Source organism: Nuphar pumila, chromosome 7 (assembly GCF_984573655.1).
Source record: "Nuphar pumila chromosome 7, dmNupPumi1.hap1.1, whole genome shotgun sequence".
Lineage (NCBI taxonomy): Eukaryota > Viridiplantae > Streptophyta > Magnoliopsida > Nymphaeales > Nymphaeaceae > Nuphar > Nuphar pumila.
This window is the reverse complement of record NC_143255.1, coordinates 117897151-117922924: the sequence shown is the minus strand read 5'-3', so window position 1 is coordinate 117922924 and position 25774 is coordinate 117897151. Positions and strand designations below refer to the sequence as shown.

The 25774-nt window shown below is 38.2% G+C and overlaps 2 protein-coding genes across 2 annotated transcripts; both read right to left on the bottom strand.

The window, feature by feature from the left end:
- Nucleotides 1-6580: 6580 nt before the first annotated feature.
- LOC149833133 (uncharacterized) lies at nt 6581-8110 on the bottom strand. Its single transcript, XM_090013371.1, has 2 exons — nt 8021-8110; nt 6581-7768 (listed from the first exon to the last, which is right to left on the bottom strand). The coding sequence occupies exons 1-2, from the start codon at nt 8108-8110 to the stop codon at nt 6581-6583; spliced, it is 1278 nt and encodes a 425-aa protein (XP_089869497.1).
- Nucleotides 8111-9354: 1244 nt separating this feature from the next.
- On the bottom strand, nt 9355-24015 carry LOC149833132 (CRM-domain containing factor CFM9, mitochondrial-like). The gene is made up of 3 exons (XM_090013370.1): nt 23804-24015; nt 23377-23674; nt 9355-9768 (listed from the first exon to the last, which is right to left on the bottom strand). The coding sequence occupies exons 1-3, from the start codon at nt 23866-23868 to the stop codon at nt 9355-9357; spliced, it is 777 nt and encodes a 258-aa protein (XP_089869496.1). The 5' UTR covers nt 23869-24015.
- Between the last annotated feature and the right edge of the window lie 1759 nt (nt 24016-25774).

Sequence of the window (25774 nt, the reverse complement as noted above, 5' to 3'; positions counted from 1 at the left end):
AAAAGTCGTGTAGTGCCTTTTTGTACAGCCCAAGTGTGCTAAGAGACTTTTTCTTGAAAGAAAAAAGTTGAACAAAACACGCATGAGAAGTGCCAGCCCCAAGGGGTTTGGTGTAGTGGGATGGGGCCTAGACCATTAGGCAGGTGGTCTAGGTTCAAATCTCTTGAGACTGATAAAAGCATTTTTTGCAATATTTTATGCATAATTTATATTTTTTTAAGATCAAATACATATTTAACATTTTTGAATAAAATGATCATTTTGCAAAAAGCTAAAAGGTTCAAAAATATTGCAAGATCTTTCGCTCACCAAGATTTTCCTGGAAAAGAGATTTATGACATTGATTTAAAAATTTACAAAAATATGTTTAATTGGTTTAATTACAAACACACACCTGACTTTTGAAATATTACAAATGCATGCCTAACTTTTGAGAATTGCCCTGTTAACTTGTTAAATATTAGGCATGTATTTATAATATTTTAAAAGTTAGGCTGTGTTTATAAATAGAGAAAAATTTAAGCATGTTTTTGTAAATTTTTCTTGATTTAATCGGCTTAAAAGTTAGGCAGATGGATCCAAATTGACCCATTCTGCATGGAAGCCTTTCAAAAAAAAGTTGATTTTTTTATGGGGTAGTGGAGGTTGAGAGGGAGAAAAAAGGGGTAAAGTAGAGGACCACACAGTATAAGTATGGTGACCTACTTTTTTGAACAATTTTTCAGAGGCTGTGGTGGAACTTCAGTTCATCACTATAACTGTTCCGTTGAGTTTTTTACTTTTCAAAATACAAAACGGACGGCCACGATGTTGGCATGAACCAAAAAGCTCATGTTCAGCATGACCTCATCTGCTTCCTGTTTTCAGTGCCATATGGTTTCATCTTTACTGCACCAAACTAAGGGTGGGCAACCGGCCGGCATGGCATGGCCCAGCCTGCTTATGAACTGGGCTGGGCCCGGTCAAGTCCAGCCCAGTTTGAGTTGGCATGCTGAGTGTCTGGCCTGCAGCTTAATTACCCACATGCATAATTGGGCTGGGCTGGGCTGAGATGGAGAACATATGTGTGTGTGGGGAGGGGGGATTATGCTGACTCCTTTTTCATTAGGTTGCTGTTAGGACCTTCAAAAAATCATAATTTTAGGTGTTTTGTAATAGATTTGAATCCTTAGATGTGTTTATCGTTGCTTACTTGTTAAGAAGCATGCTTTATTTCAAATTGGTTTGTTGTAAAAATGTGAATATTTTATTAACAAATTTTAGTACAATATCAACAATTGAATTTTTTTTTACCTCTTTAAAATACATATTTGAGCATAAAGATGTTTAATGAAAAACTTGTTTTTTTATTGAATAAAACAATGGCAAACACAACTAACAGTTCAAATAACACCTAAAATTATAATTTTTGAAGGGTTATATATATATATATATATATATAGAGAGAGAGAGAGAGAGAGAGAGAGAACTGAACATATTAGGCCCTCTTTTCTCGTTCCGCCCCATAGTTTGAAGTGTTTTATGAAAGATCTGAATCATTGGATGTGTTTAGTATGCTTAATTTAGTGGGAACCGACTCTTGAATCATGTTTTTTCGGCGGAAAAATGTATTTTTATGAGCCAAGAAAATTTGATGCCTACATAGCCATTGATTTTGGATCACCAGAAAATCCTATATACAGTTCAGATTCCAGTGATCTAAAAGTTGCTTCTCACTAAAATAAAACATATAGATCGCATCTACGGTGTTAGATGTGAGAAAAATACCAAAAACTACACTTTTTGAAGGGGGCAAACAGGGGCAGAACAAATGCTATATATATATGTGTATTCCTTAGGCCCCTTTTTCGTTAGGTCTCGCTAGGCCGCTTTAGAAATCATATTTTAAGTAATTTTTTTCACGTCTAACACTCTAGATGTGATCTATAGGTTTTTTTTAGTGGGAACTGGATTTTGAATCACTGGAAACTGACCTGTATACAGATTTTTTCAGTGATCCAAAATCAATGGTTGTGAAGGTACCAATTTTTTTTGGCTCATAAAAATATATTTTTTCATCGAAAAAACATGATTCAAGAGCCGATTATCATTAAATCGAGCATGTTAAACACATCTAACAGTTCAGATCTATCATAAAACACTTAAAACCTGTGGGGCAGAACAAGAAATGGGGCCTATATGCTCTCTCTCTATGAGAACCAATGTGTGAACCACAATTTTCATGGATTTTTTTGTTCTTTTCTCTTAAATCTAACTGTACCGATGTGATCTACATGTTTGGTTTAATAAGAACCGGCTCTTGAATCATTTGATTTTGATGCATAAATGAGATTTTTTAAGGCTTTAAAATCAATGGCTCATAATCTTCATAAATACTCAAGCATTCAAAAATGGCATATTTTCATAAAAAATACATGATCCAATAGTTGATTCTTAGCAAATTCACCATGCTAAGCACATCCACATGGATGGATTAGCAAAAAAAGTGTTGAAAATGCTCATATTTGAAAAAATATAGTTTTAAGTATCTTTTCTCACATCTAACGCAGTAGACGTGGTCTATAGGTTTTGTTTAGTGGAACCGGATCGCTGGAATCTGACCTGTATACAGGCTTTTCTGGTGATCCAAAATCAATGGCTATGAAGTTTTTAGTTTTTCTCGGCTCATAAAAGTATGTTTTTTGTCTCAAAAACATGACCCAAGAATCGATTCCACTAAATAGAGCATGTTAAACACATCTAATGGTTCAGATCTATCATAAAACACTTAAAACCTTTGGGGCAGAAAGAGAAATGAGGCCTAATATGTTCAGTTCTCATATATATATATATATATATATATATATATATATGTGTGTGTGTGTGTGTGTGTGTGTGTGTGTGTGTGTGTTTGGTCTGGGCCAACCCATGTCCGCCTACTTTGGACTGGGGTTGAGTCTAAATGAAGGCCCAAGCCTGGCCCATGGTGGGCCGGCCTGCAGACCTACCAAGCTGATTGTTGTCCAGTCACAAATCTCATTATTGGGACTTTCTTGGCGAAGGAAAATCTCACAATAAATAAAATATATATTTTTTCTTAGAAAAATATTTGTATATTTAAAATTTAAGAATATATAAAAAAATATATGAAATTATAAAAAACCATTAAACATTATAATTATTGCCTTAATAGCATTGTAGATAAAAACAGGATATTTTCAAAAACAGACAATATTTTGAAAATATCACATTTTATTGCAAGATTTTCAAAAAGTGGCGGTATTTGTGACTATGGATGAAACCGCTTGAACCATTTTTTCTTTCCCTATAAGTAAAATTATTTTAAAAAAAATCCTTTATATTGAAATTGTAGTCTACAACCCATAGTTTTAGGATCCTTTGATTGCCTTGGATTTTAGATCCAAGGCGTAGGCGCTCCTTCAGATTCACGGCTCTGTCACTCATCTGAGAGTCATTTTCAGATCCAAGAATCTGAGATCCAAAGCAATCAAACACCCTTTTACAGATATCAAAGATTCGTGTTTGAATCAGAATTCAAATGAACATGAATCCATTTAGCAGTGTTCATTTAAAGTCACATGCAATGCTCTCTTTTTTCTTCTGGTAGTAAGCACAGGAGCGGTTTTGATTTAAGTTTTTGTCTCGTTTGGATGAGATGACATCCAAAACCTGGTTTTTGGTGTAAAACCAGGTTTTACTCTTTAAAACTCAGCTTGGTGGTTGTTTGGACAACAACCCACTCCAATTAATCACATGTAAATTACATCCATTAGGATAAATAGCTAATTGGGTCTGTAATTAGCAAGGGATTTCCATATCCAACTTTGGATCGGATTAGGCTGCATACGATTAGATCTGATCTGAGCCTGAACCATACATCTCTATTCCTCCAGCACGTGATTTGCATGCATGCACACACGTACACACGTAAACGCGTGTGTTCTACATAATGTTTGAGAAAAACACTTCTGTGCTTAACTCTATGGACCCGTAGTCGAATTCAAATTGGTTGCCTTGCAGTTGAACCAAACTCTAGCTAGCAATTCTGAGTCAAGTCCAATAAATCAATAGCCTAACTAGAGCCACGCATGAACGAAGCTTTCGCTGAACCTAGACTATTTGGGCTTGGGTTGGTTCAGGTGAACCAGGATCAAGCTCAATATGGATCAGCTAAGCTATATAGAAACCATCACTTCCCGGGTAAGAAGCCAAAGACCTAACCTTTGCACTACAACCTTTCTAGGTGTCTTATAAAAGAAAATAATTTTATTTATACTTTAAAATTAAACAAGTTTTAATGAGTTCGAGCTCAAATCTTGGGCTTGGCTCATTTAAGTAAACGAGTGTAAGATTAGGTTCAGGCTTGGCTCATTTATGTAAACAAGCAAGCTTTAGCCAAAGCTTATGAGGTGAGCCTGAGTTTCATGCTGAAGGCTTGGTTGATTCTGCAGTCCTGACTCTTGACACTAACGAGCGAAGTGCGCGCCATGCATTGACCACTTTGAAGGGCCTGTAAGGGTCGTAGTTATCCTTCTAAAAGGAGCCCTGGTTAGTTAGAGTAGAAGCCTAGCCTCTACTTGTTAGTTAGAGTAGACGCCAACCTATCCCACATTTGGGGTAATTTGGACCAGAATATGGCACTATTGCCGCTGAGAAAAGTTGTGATTAGTTTCCTGAGGACAATGGGTGAAGAAAGGTTTCACTGGTAATCATGCGAAAAAAATCACAAGTGAAAATTACATGTTTTTTTTCCTTTTCTGGTCATTTTGCCTGAGAAGCTGAATGACATGTTTGAAAAGTTGTGAACTTTCTCGCCTGAGAAAAAAAGGCCTACTTTCTCATGTAGAAAGTGTTTCACATGTTCGCATATCACCAAGAGTACAATGAGAATTCCTCTTATACACCTGAAATTTCTCATCCGGCATGTGCAGCCAACTGGTTCAAGATTCATTGGGTGCAAATATTTCGAACAGATGAAATCTTCAGGGAGCTTGGCCATTGGCAAGAAAGATTTTGCATGGCCGGTCCGCCTTGTTGCGTTTGAAAGACCAACGCCAATATAGTGACCAGTGCTTGGAAAAGTGTGACACTTCTTTCCTGTTCTCAATCCTTTCCTCCCAGGTGGTATAGAGCCTTCTGTTGGTAGCAAGGTTGTTAAATGCAATGAGGCGAAGCGAGGCGTTGAGCCTGCACTTCGCCTCTGACAACATGAGACTCTCAAGTATCCGTGGTATTATCTAAAATATCGTAAAAATATGTGGCATCACACTCAACGCCTCGCACTAGTGAAACATTTCATCATTATTATGGTGAACATGGCTGCTTCTAACCCAGAAATCCCAGATTTGGGTTAGAAACTTTTTATATTTACTTTAAGCGCATCACAGCAACGCCTCAGTACCTTGAGTGTGAGCCTCGCCTCTGAGGCGTACGCTTCAGGTACTGAGGCATACGCCTCTCACAACACTGGTTGATAGCTCAATGAGGACCACAGAAGTCTCAAGTTTCCACAAAGTCAGATCAAGATCAAGGGTATATCTGAATTTGTAATGAGAAATTTTGGTGGCAACTTTCATAAGTTTACTGGTGACATTAGATAGCTGTCAAGTTCTCAAACTTGTGAGTGGGTCAAGATATTGGGGTTGCCCGTGTGGCCAGTGAAGTGGTTGTCAAGGCATTAAGATGAAGGCACCAGATCAAACCCCACTGAGGCACCAGATCAAACCCCACTGGAGCACAGGTGTGAGCCCCACCTGGAGTTTGCCTTGCTGAGAGTGCCTCCATTAAGTGACCCGGTTCTCCGTTAGGGTTTCTTGTCATCATAAAAAAAAAGATATCCCTCTGCTTTGTTAATTCCAAAACCAGCCGAGTTTGCACCCAAGGTAGCAAGACAGTTTTGGCCCTGGTCACTCTTATAGCTACTCTTTTTCAAAGTAGAATTACAGTGAATGTGCTACAGAATTGATTTGAAGGCACCACATATACAAAGCAGGCATATTAGAAATTAACACCAACAGAAGCACAGGACATTCAGGACAAATGAATTTTGGTAATTAGCAACAGGCTTAGCAAGGGACGATATGGTGAAAACTACTGAGAGTAGGGATGGTGATGGTCCAAAAAGCCTGGTCCGGAGCATATCTGTAATTATGTGGGAAGAAAAACATGAAAATGCAGCCCATCATGCTCCACAGAAAATCCAATAACTCTGCAGTGAACCATTTCATTTATATGAAAATTCAAATAGAAGTGTCCAACCTACAGAGTGTTCACAGGACAGTAGGGGCTTGCTTTCGAGTCAAAACCAAAAGCAACCAATTTTGCATGTACAAGGTCGAATTCAATTCCTAACAAGACAAAATCATCCTCTTCTTGACTGTAAAAGTAGAATACATACCTCTTTGGATCTAATGAAAAGACAGTCCACTGAATCACCAAGGAAATTGCCACCATTTGGTTTTTAAGCTCAAAGACCAGCATCTTATAATGCTATCAAATATTTTAGGGAAGAAACAGACTGAAGAAATATCTGGATGAATATGGTAAATAATCCCAACAATCAGTTGCAACTACAGCAAAATCAATCATTATCCCTGATCTCATGAGCCTGATTGCCATATCTGTCCTGGTTGTCACTGTTTTTGTTTATTGGTTTCCTGCCTACCTTTTCATCGAATTCAAGTTCATCACCTTCAGACTCCCAATCATCCCCTAAATGATGGGCAGTTTTCCCATCTTCAGTATCTGAATCATCTGGCATCATTCCTCTTGTCCGGCTTCTGTTAGCTCTCTTGCAAGTTTTATCATGCATGAACTGGTTACTTTTCTGTCCCCTGTTTGTAGGCTCTGATAAGTCATCATCATCAGAATCAAAATCACTATCCTTACTTTTGTTTTCTGGCTTTCTGTCTACCTTATAATTTCCATCACTGCTGTTGCTACTATAATAATCAAAACGATCCATTCTGGATTCATCAAATTCAAGTTCATCATCTTCAGATTCCCAATCATCTCCCAAATGATGGGCAGCTTTCCCATCTTCAGTATCTGAGACATCTGGCATCATTCCTCTTGTTCTGCTTCTGTTAGCTCTGCTGTAAGTTTTATCATGCATGAACCGGTTACGTTTCTGTTCCCTGTTTGGAAGCTCATCATTAACATCATCAGAATCCAAATCACTGTCCATTTGATCTTGATCTGTCATGTCAGTATCATCAGAATCCCATTCTTCACCTCCTGAAATCTCACCAACCTCATCATCACTGTTCCATCTGCGAATATCTGGACTACGAATTTTCCCACGTGCACTTTTCTGATCTTGTCTCTGACCATTTGTCTCATCATCAGAATTGCCACTATTCACTGGCAAAGATGCACGGATTCTACCACCTATGTCTTCTTTATTCCAATACCTTATTCTACCAAGCTCTTCTTTCTCTGCTGCTTCCTCTGCTGCCCATTCTTGATCTGCTGCATCCTCAATTTCAGCGATAAATTTGTCAAGCTCTTCCTGGTCACTATCTTCAGATAATACAACCGACTCCTCAAGTTCATCTGCAGATGGATCTTGTCTATCGCGATGGAAGACATATGGTGTACCTTGTTTTTCATCAATCGCACGGAAAAATGTAGAAGCCACTCTCTGGACACTGGCTATTGCAATAGGATCCTCTGGATTTACACCCATATGCCTGAGCTGCTGCTCCAGCTTCTTTATGTTTAGTTTTTGAGAATCAAGAGCTTGCTCAAATCTGGCCTTAAAAAGTGCCTGCAGAGAACAGTTAAATGTTATGAGAGCCAGTAAGTTTCAAGAATAGGCATAGTCACTGGAGAACCCAAGGAAAATTTTGCTAATTGTATACTAAGTACGAGCAATATCACAACTGCAGGGTCGCTCAGTTAGGGTGAGCACTGGTATGTCCAGAGGCCCCGGACGTCACGAGTTTGATTATGCCTGGGATCAAACCCACAGCAGTTATGGAAAAGAACTGTGAAGTTGGTCCACTCTCCCAGGATTTACCACTACAGGGTGGGACGAGTTAGTACTGATCTGGTGGGTCCCTTGCCAATTGTGAAAAAGAAAAAGCGTGTGCAATATCAGAAATGGCATCCCGACAATCCCTATAAATCAATGAAACCATTCACCATTTAAAAAAAAAATGGAAGTGCAAATAAAGGATCATCAATATAGCTGCAAAAGTAGCTTGCATTAGAGAGAGTCTGTCATTTGGCAAAATGCTCACCATATAAACTTGCACAAGTGGGACCATTTAACATGACAAAAGCAACTTTGATACACAGAAGAGGAAAGGTGTATGGGAAAATTGGGAAGGAACCAGTTGCAATTACACATGCATGAAAATTTTTAAATACATATAAGTTTCCAGCTTGCTGCACGCATAGATGTCAACTGAAATAGGTATTAATCAGGGAGCTAATTAATTTCCTAGTGACCCTCAGAATTATTAAAATCCATGGGGCCAAGACCCAGGATCACCATATAGTGTTAGTGCCAAGCCTAAGAGTCCCATTATTCCATTTTAAATTAGTCCTTTGAGGTCTTCCATTAGAATCTATTATTCGGTTTCACTATGAAACTAAATATCTGACCTCTACTGCAACCAATTAATCTACGCCCCACAGAAGTATGGTTTCCCTCTTGAGAATGCTCGCAGCAGTCAAGAGCAGGAAGAATGAGACATCATAAAAACATGTATACAGAAAAAGGTTGCCAGACTAGGAAGCGGAAGCGGGAAACGATACAAGAAGCGGAAGCAAGAAGCGATGCATTTTAAAATGTATAAGCAGGAAGCAATGAATAAAAAAAATCAATACAAGAATTGAATGGTAATAGAAATAGAATGCAAATTAAAACTAAAATAAAAGTAACTATTCTTAAATTTCATGATTTTTAATTGTAAGAATTAATTTTTTAACAAAATCTAAAAATGATGACTGCCAATTTAGAGAAAGCACATGAAAGTGAGAAACGTGAGAGGAAACACATAAAAAACATGAAAAGTAGAGAGAAAACATATAAGAAGAATAGATGAAGCGTGTGGAAAATATAGGAGAAGCGTGAGAGAATCGAGATTCTCATCAAGTTTCAGAAAAGAGGAGTATCGCGCTTTCGAAACGAGTTTCCGGGAAGCAGGCTTTCCACCTATCTAAGAAGGTTCCGGACTCTGATACAGACAATAGTTTTGCTTATTCCCAATAACATAAACTCCCTACATAGTTTAAGTGTTCTTGGGGATACAAGACATATATCCAAACAATGATAATCTTTATGACACAGCCACCAAGGAGAAAGCAATAAAATATAGGAACAAAGCAATAAAATATAGGAACAGTTTATGGATATACCTTTCTTTTTGTAAGTGTATTGATAGGAATTAGATTCTTTGGTTGCCGATAATTCCTGCCTCGGAACATGATAATTGTCTTTACATCATGTATATTGACCACAATACCTCCACTTAATCGTGCAAGCATGGTTGACATCTCTTTAATTTTCTCCTTTGGGAAGTTATCACAGCATACTTGAACAGTTTGATGAAATTTCCAATGAAGATGCATATTTTGGACTACTCCACCAAAGACTCCACGAACTCCAACAGGTACATAATTTCTGTTTCTAAAGCCAATCTTTTTATATGCTTGAAGCTGCTCTGGTGTCAATAGTTCAGGATCATGTCGAGGAGGAGGTAGCTCAGGAAGCTCATACTTCTTTAGTTTCTGTAGCAGTAGAGCCACTTTCTTCTTGGCCTGCATTTTACAATAGCACAAACACATCACTATTAGACATGTTTAAGAGGAACGATAGAACATGTATCAGTTACAAAAACACAGCATGAATAAAGGGTTAGACAGTATGTGCCCTCCATGTTGAAGAGATGAGAAGGATGGAGATGCTACAAATGTTGAAAAAGAAAGACCAGCAATTACTAACATGGGACATCCTTTCAACAATAGGATTGTTAAATTAACCTTTTATCCATAGATACATACAGTTACATAGCTATACAGTCATGCATAATTACAAGAAAGCACTAAAAATACAGGTACATTACAGTAATAACAGGCAGTAATAACAGATCAAAAGAAAATACCTAAGTGCATGTGCCTGATTACAGTTCTTAGACATGTAATCTTATCTTATGCCCTTATTAAACTAAGAATGGTCTATGACCATGGACAGTTTGTGTTCAATCATCAATTATATGCATGAGGAAGGTTTCATCATAATATCAGCCACTTGAAATATGGCTCGAACAAACAGTGGTTCAGTTTTCTTTATGTTCAACCTTCTTGTGAACAAAATGCTCATTAATTTCTATATGATCAATTCCCTTTTTAAAAAAATTATATACGTTCAGTTATGTTGTGCTATAGCAGATTTACTAATATGCAAATAGAGCTTTAATTATCACAATAAAGGAAATATTTTCCAACACACCAACATAGAAAAGTAAGGTGTCTAACCCATATAACTTCTGCATTTAATGAAGCCATCATTCAGTACTCCACTTTCATACCACCTGGCCACAATTCTTTGATTCTTACTATTTCAATGTGTAAAGAATAGGTGACGTGACATAGGACACGTGTCAGAGATGATGTGACATAAGGAGTCTCTCCCATAATAGGAACCTAGCTGGGATAATGATATAGATATAGACCAACTCAAAGTCTTGTATTCTACAAAGGAGTCCTGATGTAACTGTGTAAAGGAGTCCTGATGTAACATTGATTTACTCCTATAAATACACCTCTAGGGACGTCCCCCAGTCCCCCAATAATCAATCAGAGGACATCCTCTCTCTCTCTCTCTCTCTCTCTCTCTCTCTCTCTTGTGACCTGAGGGGTCAACTCTGCCAAATCTAACACAATGTACAAGATGTGACTTTAAATATGCATACTCCTCAGATGCTGAACTTTCAATTTTTGGAGGCCTCTTGTGCAATCTGAATCAGAATAGGCAAAAGCCATGATCATCTAAGGGACTAAGAATTAATCTACAACCACCTGTACATGAGATCTTCTATGGAAGTCCCTTTTAACCAGTGTCACTGATATTGCTGATATTTTGAAAATATTGCGATATTATCGGCATTTTCAGCTAGGCTGATAATATCGGCAAAATATCACAATATTTTTTTTATATTAAAAAATTTATTATTTTTATACATTTTAAGTTCAATTTTTCTAGCTTTTGGTTTCTTTTGTATTTTAAAAACTTTTAAAACTTGTTTCTTTATAATTTTTTGCAAGAAAAATAATAAAAGCCTATTATTTTCCTATATTTCTTATTATTATCTATATTTTTAAACTTTAGAAAGCTTCCAAGATTTCCTAAGAAATATCACTTTTTGAAAATATCTCTGAGAAAAACCTTCGCTAAGAAATTACCTTGAATGATACACAAAGTTTCATTTTAATGGCATCAAAATGAGTTATCCTAGGCAAATGCGAAAAACTATGATATTTGATTAAGTACATCAACTATACATGGCTCAGTGAAAGTCATACTGCAAGGTGACAACAACAACAACAACAACAACTACGCCTTCATCCCAAAACAATTGGGGTCGGCGATATGAACCAACAAAGAAAATCATTCTGGGTCTTCCACATGAATCCTTCTCCTCCAATCATTTCTATCCAATGCCATGTCCTCGGTGAGGTTCAAAGCATTCATATCCTTTCCTATCATCTCCATCCAAGTCTTCCTAGACCTACCCCGACCTCTTTTAACTAATATATTTTCCCATTTCTCCATCCTTCTAACTAGAGCATCATTAGGCCTTCGCCAAATATGTCCAAACCACCATAAATGATTCTCTCTCATCTTATTTTCAATTGGTGCAACGCCTACCTTCTTACGTATCTCCTCGTTCCGAATCTTATCTTTTATTGTATTTCCACACATCCATCTAAGCATACGCATCTCAGCTACACTCATTTTTTGAATATGATGTCTCTTGGCAGCCCAACATTCCGTACCATATAGTAAAGCGGGCCTAATAGTCGTCCTATAAAACTTTCCCTTCAACCGCAATGGCATTCTACGATCGCACAACACTCCAGTTGCACTTTTCCATTTCATCCACCCAACCTTTATCCTATGATTTACATCTCCATCAATTTCTCCATACTTTTGAATGATAGATCCCAAATATTTGAAACAATCATCCACCGGTATTTCTTGCTCACCAAGCTTCACTAAACTCCCATCACTACTTCGTTGCTTACTAAACTGACATTCCATATATTTTGTCTTACTCTTACTCAACTTAAAACATCTTGCTTCCAATGTCTATCTCCATACTTCTAACTTAGCATTAACCCCAACTCTAGACTCATCAATCAAAACAATATCATCAGCAAACAACATACAACACGACACATTTTCTTGAATTGATCTCGTAAGCTCATCCATCACTATAGCAAATAGGAAAGGGCTTAAAGCAGATCCTTGATATAACCCAACCGTTATAGGTAAATTGGTTGTCACCCCTCCACAAGTGCGGACATTGGTTACTACTCCTTCATACATATCCTTAATTATACTAATGTACTTGAGAGAAACACATTTCTTCATCATTGTCCACCAGAGAACGTCCTTAGGTACTCTATCGTATGCCTTCTCCAAATCAATAAAAACCATATGCAAATCTTTGTTCCTCTCTCTATTTCTCTCAATAAGTTGTCTAAGAAGATGTATAGCTTCAATAGTTGATCTTCCAGGCATAAAACCAAATTGATTCTCTGATATCATGACAACCTTCCTCAACATAGACTCAATCACCCTCTCCCAAAGTTTCATAGTATGACTCATGAGTTTTATACCACGATAGTTTGTGCAATCTTGTATATCACCCTTATTCTTATATAGAGGCACCAAAGTATTCTTCCTCCACTCATTAGGCATCTTATTTGTCCGCCAAATCTTGTTAAAAAGATTTGTCCACCAGAGAAGCATTGTTGCAAGGTGACAACAATGCTTCTATATTTGTTGGCTTTGCTAACAATTCTCCTTCATCATCTTTCAAATATGTGTCAAGAGTCACAGGGATTCTTACAAGTTTATAGTCAATCATACATGTGCATTGAAGCAAGTGTAAAGCATATTTATGATGAATTACTGTCAAGGAATCATCTTTTCTATCAACTTCAATTCCAACACAATATCGTAGTTAACCCAAGTCCACTTGAAATTTATCATAAGGGTTTCTTCGCATATCATCCACATATGGTAAGACTAATTTTACACTTTCCTTGATAAATGAAAAGAGAATAACCAACAATACTACAAACAAAGACTCAGATGCTTATCCAAGGAGCAAAGCATCCTTTGATGGCACCGACGCCTAGCACCCGGAAAGGAGATGCGACATTGATTGATCTCTTTATCTATCTAGCTCTATGTGCTCGCTTGTTCATTCTCTCTTCCCCTAGTGAATAGTAAGAGACGACCTAGATTGGAAGGAAAATCAGTGCTTAGTGCACCTTACCCTAGGGTCAATAAAAAATGGGGCAAAAAAAATTCAGTTTGCTAGCCTATCCCTAGACCGACAGATTGACAAGTTGACCAGGCAGGAAAGCCCAGCCATAAAGACTTTTCTTAGGGCATGGGATCTTATCGCTAAGTGTCAAACCATGCTTTTGATGGCTGCTTCATTCCAAACTTTCTTTATAAAAGAACTTTTTCCTCACGTCCTCTTGAGAATATCTTGGTGGTTAATTCATAAGCACTTCTTATATGTGTCACAGCCAAAGATAAAACAGCTTCAAATCATACCCATTCTTACCTTGGGATTGAAGAGCGCCTAATAAGGCCATGCCCATGGTTATATCCTTTAGTCATTAACAATGCCATAAATGTGTCGATGTTGTGGTCAGAATTGCATTTAATCTTGCAAACTCATTTGTTGCCCATTGTATTTTTATTTTTAGGGGCAGCCCACAATCTCCCTGATGCCACACCCAAGTAACGCTTCCATCTCAATACTCATGGCTTTAATCCATCTACCAGCAAGCTTGGCTATGAAAAAAATACAACAAAATATCAAGAATTTCCTAATTTGAGTTGTGGAGTGATTTCTAATATCAAGGGCTACATTGTTGACACATTTGAATATTTGATTTCCACCGGTTGACACAAAAATTTTCTGGGTTCCCAACCAACATAAATGTTGGCCCCGACACCATAAAGTTACATCTATCACAAATCGAAAATGGGATGGTTTGTTCACACTCCAAAGCATTCGGATGTGAACTTAAAGTATCCTCGCATGCAAGGAGCGAGATAATTCGCGAAAATGTTCATGGAAAACTCTCAAACTTGTTGCATCCCATCACGGTTGCAATAAGTACCAAAATCAATTATATCGGATAAAATTTCAAGCACAAATCCTTAAAATCCAAAAAATTGTCAAAAACATGCCTCAAGGTCCTTGAAAATCCTTTCCTTTGTCCCATCATGGATTTGCCCAAAAAGTAAGCCTCGAAAACCTCCACCTCTACTTTCACTTGTTCGCTTTCGTCCCATCACAGACATCTTTTAGAGAAAGCGAACGCAAAAATCATTAAAGAAAAATATAAGAACCCCAATTCATTTCAAAATACATGATAAATATCAGAAAAATTCAAGAAAAAACTTTGTAAATCATCAAAAATCTTGAAAACCTTAAAGTCATGATCAAATCTTTGAAAAAAAAAATCCAAGAAATGCAAGAAAAATTCAAAAGTATATTTTTAAATCTTCGGATGGTACCCCTTCCCCGATGGTACATTTATTACCTTCACGAACATGTTTTTGAAAGACATCCAGGTCTTTCAATCTTGTTTTTAAAATAAGTTGATTCATTTTAGACATGTTCATTGTCCAGGTTGTCCATGAGACAAAAAACCCTTGAGCGTTAAAAGAGTATCCACAAAAAGTTGTGAATTCTCAACAAAAGAAAAAGAAATCCAAGAACAAAGGTGCCCACCAAATTCTCTCAAAATTAAAGTCTCTTTACTTGCTTGTTTTGTCTTGAGGTTGATGGCTGGTCGTCAGCATGACCCCTATCTCTAGGGGACCCTCATGTGAAACAAGTTGCTTACCTTGTCCTGGCAAAGCCAACGCAGCAAATAGTTGAGCACCGACACAAGATCAGCAGGACCTTGGCTCAAGGTAGCCGTAACCCTTGAGTAAGGAAGCATCCGAATATACTTTTGTCTAAAGAACCCCCACCAACTTCACATTATCTTTGTCTTTGGATTCTTCTCTTGCGGAGAGAATCTCCAACTTTGACTGGATCAAATTTTGTGTGTGTCAACTATCAACCGAGCTTCATATGCTCAAGAAAAAAAAGGGGCATCTGTTGACACTAAAAAAAATTGAGTTTTCAACCAACATAAATGTTAGCCCCAACACCATAAAGTCACCTCGATGACTCATTGGAAATGGGATGGTTTGTTCACACTCCAAAGCTTTCGGATGTGAACTTGAAGTATCCTGGCATGCAAGGAGCGAGATACTTCGCAAAGGACCCTTTGGCGTAAGGTTGATTAGTACTTCAAGCACATTCCATAAGAAAAATCATTTCAAAATTTAAGAGAGATCTTTTCATAAAAACCCCACAAAGAGTTCAAAGGCATTTCATAAACATTTTGAAAATCGGTTTAAATTGTATTTGGCCTTCAAAACGACATTCCCCCAAATAATTTCCTCAAAAAGTAGAGGTTTCAAGTTTTTCAACCAAAAAAAATAATTTCAATCCGATTTTCGAGTGAAAAGTTTTGAACAAAACAAGTTTGAGTTTCAAAAAATGGTTTCAAAAAGTAAGGCCGACTTCCAACACATTTTTGACCAACCAAATGGCCAAATTTGATTTTACGGCCAAAATGGATTTCATAGAGGACGATGTCAGCTTTCTAAAGCTTCAAACTACGCGTCGATCTGACGAACGGTTGTCGAGTTATGGTCAAAACACTGAGAACAGACCAGACCTAAACACATGTTGGCAAGTGTGATACTTGCCGACACTATGTTGTGTTAGCTAGTGTGAGCAAGTATACTACCAAGCTAGGGCATTTTTGCCTATTTTGGCTGCATTTCATGTGTTTTGAGTGTGAAAAGTGTCGGAGTCCCCAAAGCCTATAAAAAGGCCTCCTCACCCCCATTTGCTTCCCAACTTCTTCGAATCTCAAGCCACTCTTCACTCAAGTAAAGTTTCCTAAGGTCTCTTGAGTATTCGAAGTCCCTTGTCCCTTCATAAAAATGTGGGATTTTCGAAAAATCATGGATTTTGAAATTTTGGGTGGGAAAAATCCGCTCTCTCTCTCTCTCTCTCTCTCTCTCTCTCTCTCTCTCTCTCTCTCTCTCTCTGTGTGTGTGTGTGTGTGCCACCTATTTCATGATCAACCTACGCAATCTTCGTCATCCAAGAAGGGGTCTCCAAGGTAACTTCAAATTTTTCTTAAATTCTCATTAAAATTTCAATTTTTATCATGTCCTTGCTTTCTTGGGTTATTTTTTCCAAGATTTTGGTTTTCTTGAGTTGCTTTTCCCAAGAAACCTCTTTCTTGGAATTTTCATTCCAAGAATTATTTTTCTATATGGGAAAGCCCCTTTTCCCACTAGGCCATCTCCATCAAGAGCTCAAGGAGTCATCATCACACTGGATCGTTGCAAGGAAGGGGGCTAGGGTTTCCAAGAAACCCAAGTCGTCTTTCATTCTCTTTCTTTACTTTACTTAGATTCTTGCATAATCTTTTCATTTTCTTGGGAATTCTAGTTGATAGCACACATTCTCTAATTCGAATACACACTTTCTTGATTAGAGCTTTGCTTGGGTGGGATCACGACCAAGCTTACCTTACAGGTCCACTTGAGAAGGATAAAAAAAGCTCAAGAACGGATTTTCCCACGTAAAAAATCTCAACCTTGGTTGAATTATCCCTTGTCATTTGGGAAGGAACGGTTCAACCTCATACCGAGCAAGTGAATCTCATCACCATTTAAAAAACAAAAGTGAGTTTACAAAATTTTTATTAAAACCCATTTTCAAAAAATATTTTTAAAACCATGTTGGTAAAATTTCTTATCAACACCACCGAAATCCATTTATATGAAATAATCATTACACATTTCTTTTTAATTAAATATCTTCAATTTGTTTGTGCATCCTTTGCACATAATTCCCTTACACCTTATGATACCAGCCTATGGGCCTCAACTCTAATTGAATTCATGCCAGGTTTAAAATACCATGTGATTATTATGGACTACTATAGTATATTCACATGAATTTGTTTCCTAGCATACAATAATGGTACCTTGTCCATTTTCAATCAAGCCCACAACTTAGTTAAAAGTGATTTAATCATTAGAATAAGGATGTCATCTCACTTCAGCACTCACTTGATGGAACTCATTTTGTACTAGAATGGGAAAGATATCGAAGCTGTTTAATGCACCTAGCCAAGTGGTTCAAGTCGTAACATTGGAAATGATGTGTAGGTTTTGTTTACCAAGGGTTTGAATCCCTCTCTTTCCATATTCTCATTACTGCATAGGGATATGAATATGAGCTCAACCTTCAGAATCTACTGCCTTTACAGCTGTCATCTTTGCTTCAATTGCTGGTTCCTTCGCTTCCATTGCAAGATCAACAAATTCTTTGACAGCTTTGTATCTGCCATTTAAGTTCAGTCCATTGTAACTCCATCTCCAATCATTGGTCTTTAACCACTGTACATTGCTAACATCAGTAAATGGAATAATCATGAATTTTGGTTAACTGACTAAGCTGCTGAAGTAGCTAAAGTAGTGATAAATCCTAGGCTTTAGGCTCCACCCACCTGTCTGACTAGGAAATTGTGACCTCAAAGTATATCCACAAAACACATAAACATAGGCTTTAGGTTCCACCCTAATTGAGGCTTCCATCCACCTGTCCTAGGAAGCTGACATCAAAATATGTCCACAGTACACCCAAACATAGGAGAGGAATTTTTTGCTTAAATAAAATTTCCTACCACATATTCAGTGCAACACCATCTTGTCCACATACACCAGCCCAAAATAGTATTGAAAACTAAAATCATCCATGTAATGGAAACAGTCATGTGCAGTGTTGTGAAAAGTGTTGAGGCGTAGTGAGGCGCTTCACCACAATCTGAGGCGAGGCGTAAAGCGTAAGCCTCAAAAAAAAATTTGAAAGCTTAAAAAAAACTATAAAAAAATATCTAAAATTATAAATAAATAAAAAATGCTTTATTAATGAAGCAACAACTTCAATTCAAATGCTTTATTTAGAACCTGCACCTGAATCACTGATCCAGCTTTTCAATACAAATTCAATTCAAACCTCAAAACTGAATTCGACATCTTAACAACAAATCCTAGTTCAGAAATCAGAAAATCACATCAAAGTTCAAACAACGTTTCCAATATTGATCACATGTTAATAACCCCACTATCAAACAATTAAAAAACTATGTAACTTTATTATTCAAATGTAGTGTGTTAACTTTTTGCCACTAGCATTCACTAAAAGTAGCTTGTCAACATACGGGCCAGAATCCATCTATTAATATGAAATAATAGATAAAGGTTGATTCAAGCTGCAAAGAGCTTGAATCAACCTTTATCTATTGAAATCTCGTTGAAATCTATAAACTGTCACTTTTTTCTATTGAAATCTCGTTGAATCTATAAACTGCCACATAGGTACAGCTGTGGGTATGGATGCAGGTGTGGGCACATAGGGTACAACATCAGAATTTACAAAAGTATGGGGTATAGGGGTACGGCACAACTATGTTTGTGTATGTGCGTGTGTGTGTATTTTTTTTGTTTGAGAAAAAACAGGTATGTATGCATGCGTGTTTGTGTGTATCAAGCACCATACAATAATGAATAAAAACAACCTGATTGAAGAGGCTGAAAGAGGAGAGAGGTTCACAGACGAGGCTGACAGTGACAGAGGAGCAGTCTTCTTCTTCTTCTTAAGTTGACAGACGAGCGAGAGGTGGGAGAGAGTGACGAGCAGAGATGTGGGAGACGAGCGAGAGGTGGGAGAGAGTAGAGAGTGAGAGAAGGGGGAGATGAGAGGTGGGAGACGAGCAAGGAGGTGGGAGAGAGACTGAGAGACGAGAGAATGAGGCCCTCAACCGACCCTAATTAGGATAACCCTATTTTTTGGTCAAATGGAAGAGAATGAGGCCCTCGACCGACCCTAATTAGGGTAACCCTATTTTTTGGTCAAATGGGGGTCCCCATTTGACCAAAACAAGGTGAGGCACGGATCGCCTCACCTCGCCTTGAGGCGTACGCCTCAAGGCTTTTATGCCTTATGCCTGCGCCTTGAGGCGAGGCGTGCTTTTTGCGCCTTGAGGCGCATTTTTAATAACACTAGTCATGTGCATGATGCACTCCATTAACATTTCCAAGAGCCTGTGGAGCTACACATATTATCAAAATGCATGTTGGGTAATCAACACATATCTCACACACATACTAGTGAACCTGATTATTCAGTGTTGACACTAATTGGGAGCGTTTTCTAAATGCATGTTCATAAGTTGATGCACAACAAACTCAACTCCTGAGGAATCCTGTGCAGATTCACTGGTAATAGCAATTGCTACCTTTATTTCATTCCACGTGAAAACATCATTTTTTAGTAAAATGTTTTTGATGAAAAAACATCATCCTGTTTGATCTATTTTGTTTACACGGAATGTTGGCAAGAGCAACAAGCTGCCATCTGAGAGTTTCATAGCCACCCCATAGCCGATTGTATGCATACCCAGCAGTCACCAGAAAATATTTTTGCCACCTGTTTATCTAATTAATCGCAGCGCTGAACAAAAACATAGGCATATTGTTGAAATAGGCGTGTCTCTTATGGCACATGCAGGGGTGCCTCCTTGTTATTGGTCCTATGCCTTTCCTACAGTCGTTTACCTAATTAATCGCTTACCCACACCCACTTTAGGCAAAAAAAACCCTCTTGAAGTCCTCTTTAAAAAGAAACCAATCTATATTTTTATAAGAACTTTTGGGTGCGCTTGTTATCCCAATCTTCGCCCTTATCGTTCTCATAAACTAGACTTCAGCTCCAAACTTCATCTTTTTTTGGGCCATAGTTCCACTCACCATGGGTACTTTTGCTTAGATCCAACCACTAGCAAAACTCGTATGCCATGTTGTCTTCGATGAAGACCGGTTTTCACTTCAGGTGTCACCAGTATCTGGTCACAGTCCTCAAAAACTACCTAACATACAATCGGTGGACCTACATGCTCCACCGCTTCTTGCAGGTGAGATCCTGGTACCCATGCCCCCAGTTGCTTCTACCATTCAATTGGCCTCCCCACCACGTGTTGCCTCTGCCTCCCTGCCGTCTTTGGCATATTCATCCATCCCTGCTGAGTCTGTCCTTAGTTATCAAAGGTGGTGCCTAGGTGACCTAGGAGCAGCCCCACCGCCTGGGCGACCAGGTTTGGGTGGTGGGGCCCTATATTGCTGCCTAGGCTTTTTCTAGAGCTTAGGATTTTTTTAAGATTTTTTTTTAAGACATCATTTGTTTTCTTCTTCGAGAAGAAGAAGAAGGAGAAGACATGTTATTTGTCTATTACTTGTATTATCTCTATTGTCGAGAAGAAGAAGAAGACATTATTTATTTATTGTTTGTATTATATCTATTGTGGAGAAGAAGAAGAAGACATTATTTGTCTATTGTTTGTATTATGTCTATTATTGTTGTTAATTTTTTTGTATACATAATTTTATTTTTTGTGTATTGTTCATTCATATTGTTAGTTGTATGGTTTGTTTATTCAAATTGTTAATTTAATATTAATTTGTTTGAGCAGGTTAAGGTTATGTAATATAATTGACTTACAGTATTCAACAACATATTATCTGTCTATTGCATATTGTTGATTGATTTTATGTTGTATACATGTTTCTTATTATTATTATTTATTTATTTTATCTGGGATACCGCCTAGGCCACCTAGGTAACACTTAGGTCTTTTTAGGGGCTCACCGCCTAGAGCCTATGACAACTAAGAGTTTGTCTCACATGCATCGTCCCCACTTGTCCCTTCCCAGCGCACCCATCACATGATTACCTGTGCCAAAGACGGAACCCTCAAACCCCGAACCTTTTGTGCCTCTACCCACTCTCTTCCTATTTCCCTTGTTGTGCAGTTGTCTACTGACCCTGTACCCACTACCTTTAAACAAGCCTCTTGTGATCCACACTGGCTACAGGCCATGCGCACCAAATACCAGGATCTTCTCCATAACAACACCTGGACCTTGGTTCCTTCTCATCCCGGTCAGAATGTGGTTGGCTGCAAATGAGTCTAAATTGTCAAACGGCAAGCAGATGGCTCCCTTAAACGTTATAAGGTCCGCCTGGTTGCAAAAGGATGACATCAAGAAGAAGGCATTGACTTTATTGAGACCTTCAGTCTGGTTGTAAAGCCCCCGACTATTCGCATTGTGCTTGCTATCGTTGTCACACTGGCCAATCAGGCACCTTGATGTTAACAACGCCTTCATGAATGGTGATTTAGAGGAATCAGTTTTCATGGCTCAGCTGTCTGGCTTTCATAACGCCAACCATCCTGATTGTATTTGTCATTTAAATAAGGCTCTCTATGGTCTACGTCAGGCTCCCCGTGCATGGTTTCAGAAATTAAGTCAGACACTCATTGCTCATGGTTTTTGCAGTTCAAGGACATATTCATCCTTATTTATTCTTATTTGTGGCAACCTTCGCTTATATATTAGTCTATGTGGATGATATTATTGTCACAGGCAGCTCCTCCTCAGCATTCTACACCTTCATCCAATATCTTGGCAACAAATTTGCTCTTAAGGGTCTGGGTGACCTGCATTATTTTTTGGGCATTCAAGCCATTCGTTCTGCCCATGGTCTTTATCTCTCCCAGCAAAAGTATATTTTTGACCTACTGGTGTGAACCAATATGTTGAATGCCAAGCCTATGTTGACACCAATGGTGTCGTCTACTCAGCTTTCTACGCACTCTGGGACACCTCTTGAAAACCCTTCGCTATACCACAATGTTGTTGGTGATCTTCAGTATGTCACCCTCATACGCCCTGTCTTTCTCAGTGAACTGCATGTGTTAGTTCATGCATGCTCCTACGTCCGAACATTGGTCCACAATCAAGCGCATCCTTCGGTATCTAAAGTTCACTATCCAACATGGTCTGCAGTTCTCTCTCCACCGCTCTTGTCGCCTCTTTGTCTATGCTGATGTTGATTAGGCTGGTTCTCATGATGATCTAAAGTCGACCTCTGCCTATGCTGCGTATTTTGGCCCCAATCTCATCTCTTAGAACTCTAAGAAGCAGTCTTTTGTTTCCAGGTCCATTACAGAAGCAGAATATCACTTTGTGGCTAATGCCGCAGCTGAATGTATGTGGCTTCAGTTCTTGTTTCGTAAACTCAGACAACCTCTTTTGTCCTCTCCGCATGACAATGTGTTTACCACATATTTCGTTCCTCATCCGACCTTTCATAGCCACAGTAAACACATTGAACTCTATGTCCATCCACTTTGTTCGGGACAAGGTCACACCTAGAGATTTCAGTGTTAACCATGTCCACCAATAATCAGCAGGTGGATATTCTCACCAAACCCCTTGCGGTTCAACGGTTCAATTACTTAAAATCCAAGCTCAACATCACTCCCAGACCATTTCGCTTGCGGGGGATGTCAAGACAAATGACCTGGATCCACACAGTACCTCTGCTCCCACTGAAATCAAGTTTGTAAAGAGAGACTCCTCATGTAAACCTGTCTATCAAAGTCCTTTTCAAGAAGGAAACAGGTTAATCACCGTCTGTACATAAACTCTATAAATAGAGGACACTGTTTCACGTTGAATTGTGTGAGAGACGGGAGGATCGTGGACATAGGTCATTCAGACCGAACCACATTAAAACATGTTTTGTTGTGCGTGTATGCTCAGGATTGTTCCAACGTGTGTGAGTGTTCCTTCTTCTCCACGCAGGAAACAACCTCTTAACCGTGCTTCCCGTACATGGTGTTGATTCGTTTAATATAAATATGTTAATGCAAATGCTCAAATTTACAAGGACAGAATCAATAATGCGGGCACCAATGGAGAGAGTAGCAAATGACAAACAATCCATGTTACGGTTTTTCTTTACCTATTCTGCAATAATTTTTGTGGGGAATACCGACTTTGCAATAATTTTTTGTGGGCAATTACAAAAACCAACCAAAAACGCCTGAACTTTGAACAATGAAATCCGCAACCAGAGAACACCAGGAAAGGGGATGAGTAAAAAAAAGGAGATGAAAGGAGCCTACCCTCCGAAGGTTGTAAATGAGCCTCTCTTCGTCGGTCATCAATTTCTTTCTCAGTTTCTTCGCACGCCTAATCTCTCGAAGAGTTTTTCCAGTTTCCCTCCTCATCCTCTTCTCCACTTTGCTCCTCATACTCCTCCCCTTTGTCGACATCGACCGAGACGGAATAAGCCATGGACGAAGCCCCGAATGCGCACTTGAAGTAGAATCAGATGGTGGGAGACATCCAACACCCACCATTGATCTGGGGAGGCCCCCATCGTTCGCTTGTGCAGGAGCAATATCGTTCACCACCCAACTCCTAATGGCAACCAACAATGGCAAACACGCTCAAGAACCAGAGAAAGAGAAAAGAAATGAGAAGGAAAGAAACCGTGATTCTTATTCACCGTTTCGTGGAGGGAGGGGGGGGGGATTGAAGAAGAAGCACCTGCTGCAGAGAGGAGAAACGCTTCTGAAGCGGCGGAGGGCCTGGACACTCCTGAGCGTCCACATGATATCCTTCTCCTCCTCCTATTCTTCTTCTTCTGAGTCGTTCTGATCACACCACCATCTTCTTCATCTTCGCCAGAGAGAGGGTCTCACCGCCACCATTTTAAATTCCTGAGTGGGTTGCCTCTGAATATTTGAAGGTATCGGAGACACGGGACCCTCTGCAAGCAAAAACCGATGGCTTTTATCCTATGTCACGAGGACACGTTATTAGTCTGACACGGCATGGAGACATACCTATGACACGTATAGATAATAATTTATTTGTTTTAAAATAAATGTTAATAATTTTTTGATATTTGTAATAATAAATATATATATTTACATTAGAGCATCAGAATTCAAAAATTCGTTAAGCAATTAAATAATAAAAAAATCATGTCCTGCGTCCTGTCTTTCATTTCGAAAGCATGTCACAAAAACACGTGGACACGAAAATTTGAATTTTTGGAAAATAGGACACGGACATTTTTAATCTTTAATCAATAAAAAACTAATTTGTTGATATTTTTTATTTAAAAAATGTTTTTTTATTGCCATAAAACCTTAAAACATTAAACAATAATAAAATAATAATAAATTTGAGCGTGTCCACTCGTGTTGCCAGGCATGTCCCTGTGACAAATAAAAGCTTTGCAATCTTGAATTCGCGATTCGTGTTTGTGTCTTTGTGGCATAGCTTTTGTTGTAGTAGTCTGGATCCACCAGCATTATCATTTAATTAGGTCTAAGTCTCATACCCACTTATAAACTAGACCCTAATTGTTTCAATATACAATTAAACTCGGCACGATCACACAAGCAGGGTCTAAATGGTTAATGTTGGACCCCGTTCTTACCTGCATGTGATTTTTAAATTTTGTTAACCAGATCCGGATCCAAAAAGGATTCAAACTTTCCCTTACCTGAAGCAAATAACCAGACAAGTCAGAAAAAAAATGTCAAACATGGATCTAATTTAGGATCTTGGGCTTTAGATTGCATTGACTGTTGAATTTAAATTCCATAGTTTCTATACCTGATTTTCAAGTAAAATATCATGTCTATATGTCTGCATATTTTGTATCTTGTTTTATAAATTAAAACTAAGTTGAACTTGAGCTGGTTTCTAAGAGGCCTTCGAGACCCTCCAAAAATGTGTAGCCCTTAGACTTATCTTCTTTAAGAACTTGGAGCCCAAGAGTCTCTAATATTAGTATATTTCTTTAATGTTTTAGTAGTGGGTTGATTGTTTTTTTACTTAAATTTTTGTATTTATGTAAGATCTTCATTGGCTTATAAAAGGGGCTCTTTTTTGTACTTGAAAAAAATGAAAAAAGTAGAATTAAGTTTGCCTCACACTCTCTCTCTCAAGAAATCGCACCCCCTTGTGGAACGTTTCTCTATTTCTAGGCCTTCTTTCCTCTTTCTTTACCTTTGTTAGTTCCTACTCGTCACTTTATGTGCTAAGTAGAATGAATTCTACTTAGTACTTATATGGACTTCATCAACTCTACGGTGAATGTAGACCCTTCCTTCATCAAACAAGGTTCCTAAGCCTTAGGACACAATTTTCAAACTGTGCAAGTCCTTGTATCCCATTTTTTAAACCCTTTCTAAACTTAAAATCTCTCCTAAACCCAAATCTGAATACATCATCTTGTCGTGATATCTAAAAAATGTTCTAATTTTTCCTTAAAGTTTCTCTCAAACCCCACGTAGTGTATAATTGCAAAATTAACCTCAGATACCCCTACATGTCTTTAACTAACCCACCAAATTTTGAATCCTAATTATTTCCAGTTTAATAGAATTAAATCTAGTACTAAAACCTGTTCTGCCCAAAATCCAATAAAAAATAGACTTAATCTAAAACCCATGTCCTAACTTTATTTTGTGTGATTTTTATGATTTTTATTATGAGAAAAAC

Bases quoted from the DNA above. Each gene is read 5' to 3' on its own strand.
- LOC149833133 (XM_090013371.1), bottom strand. From the start codon at position 8,110: ATGCCATTTCTGATATTGCACACGCTTTTTCTTTTTCACAATTGGCAA. The intron at 7,769-8,020 runs GTAAATCCTGGG...TGTTCTCTGCAG, and splicing joins ACTCGTCCCACCCTGTAGTG to GCACTTTTTAAGGCCAGATT.
- LOC149833132 (XM_090013370.1), bottom strand. From the start codon at position 23,868: ATGTGGACGCTCAGGAGTGTCCAGGCCCTCCGCCGCTTCAGAAGCGTT. The intron at 23,675-23,803 runs GTGCTTCTTCTT...GGTTGCCATTAG, and splicing joins GTTTCTCCTCTCTGCAGCAG to GAGTTGGGTGGTGAACGATA. The intron at 9,769-23,376 runs GTAGGCTCCTTT...TGTAAAATGCAG, and splicing joins TCATTTACAACCTTCGGAGG to GCCAAGAAGAAAGTGGCTCT.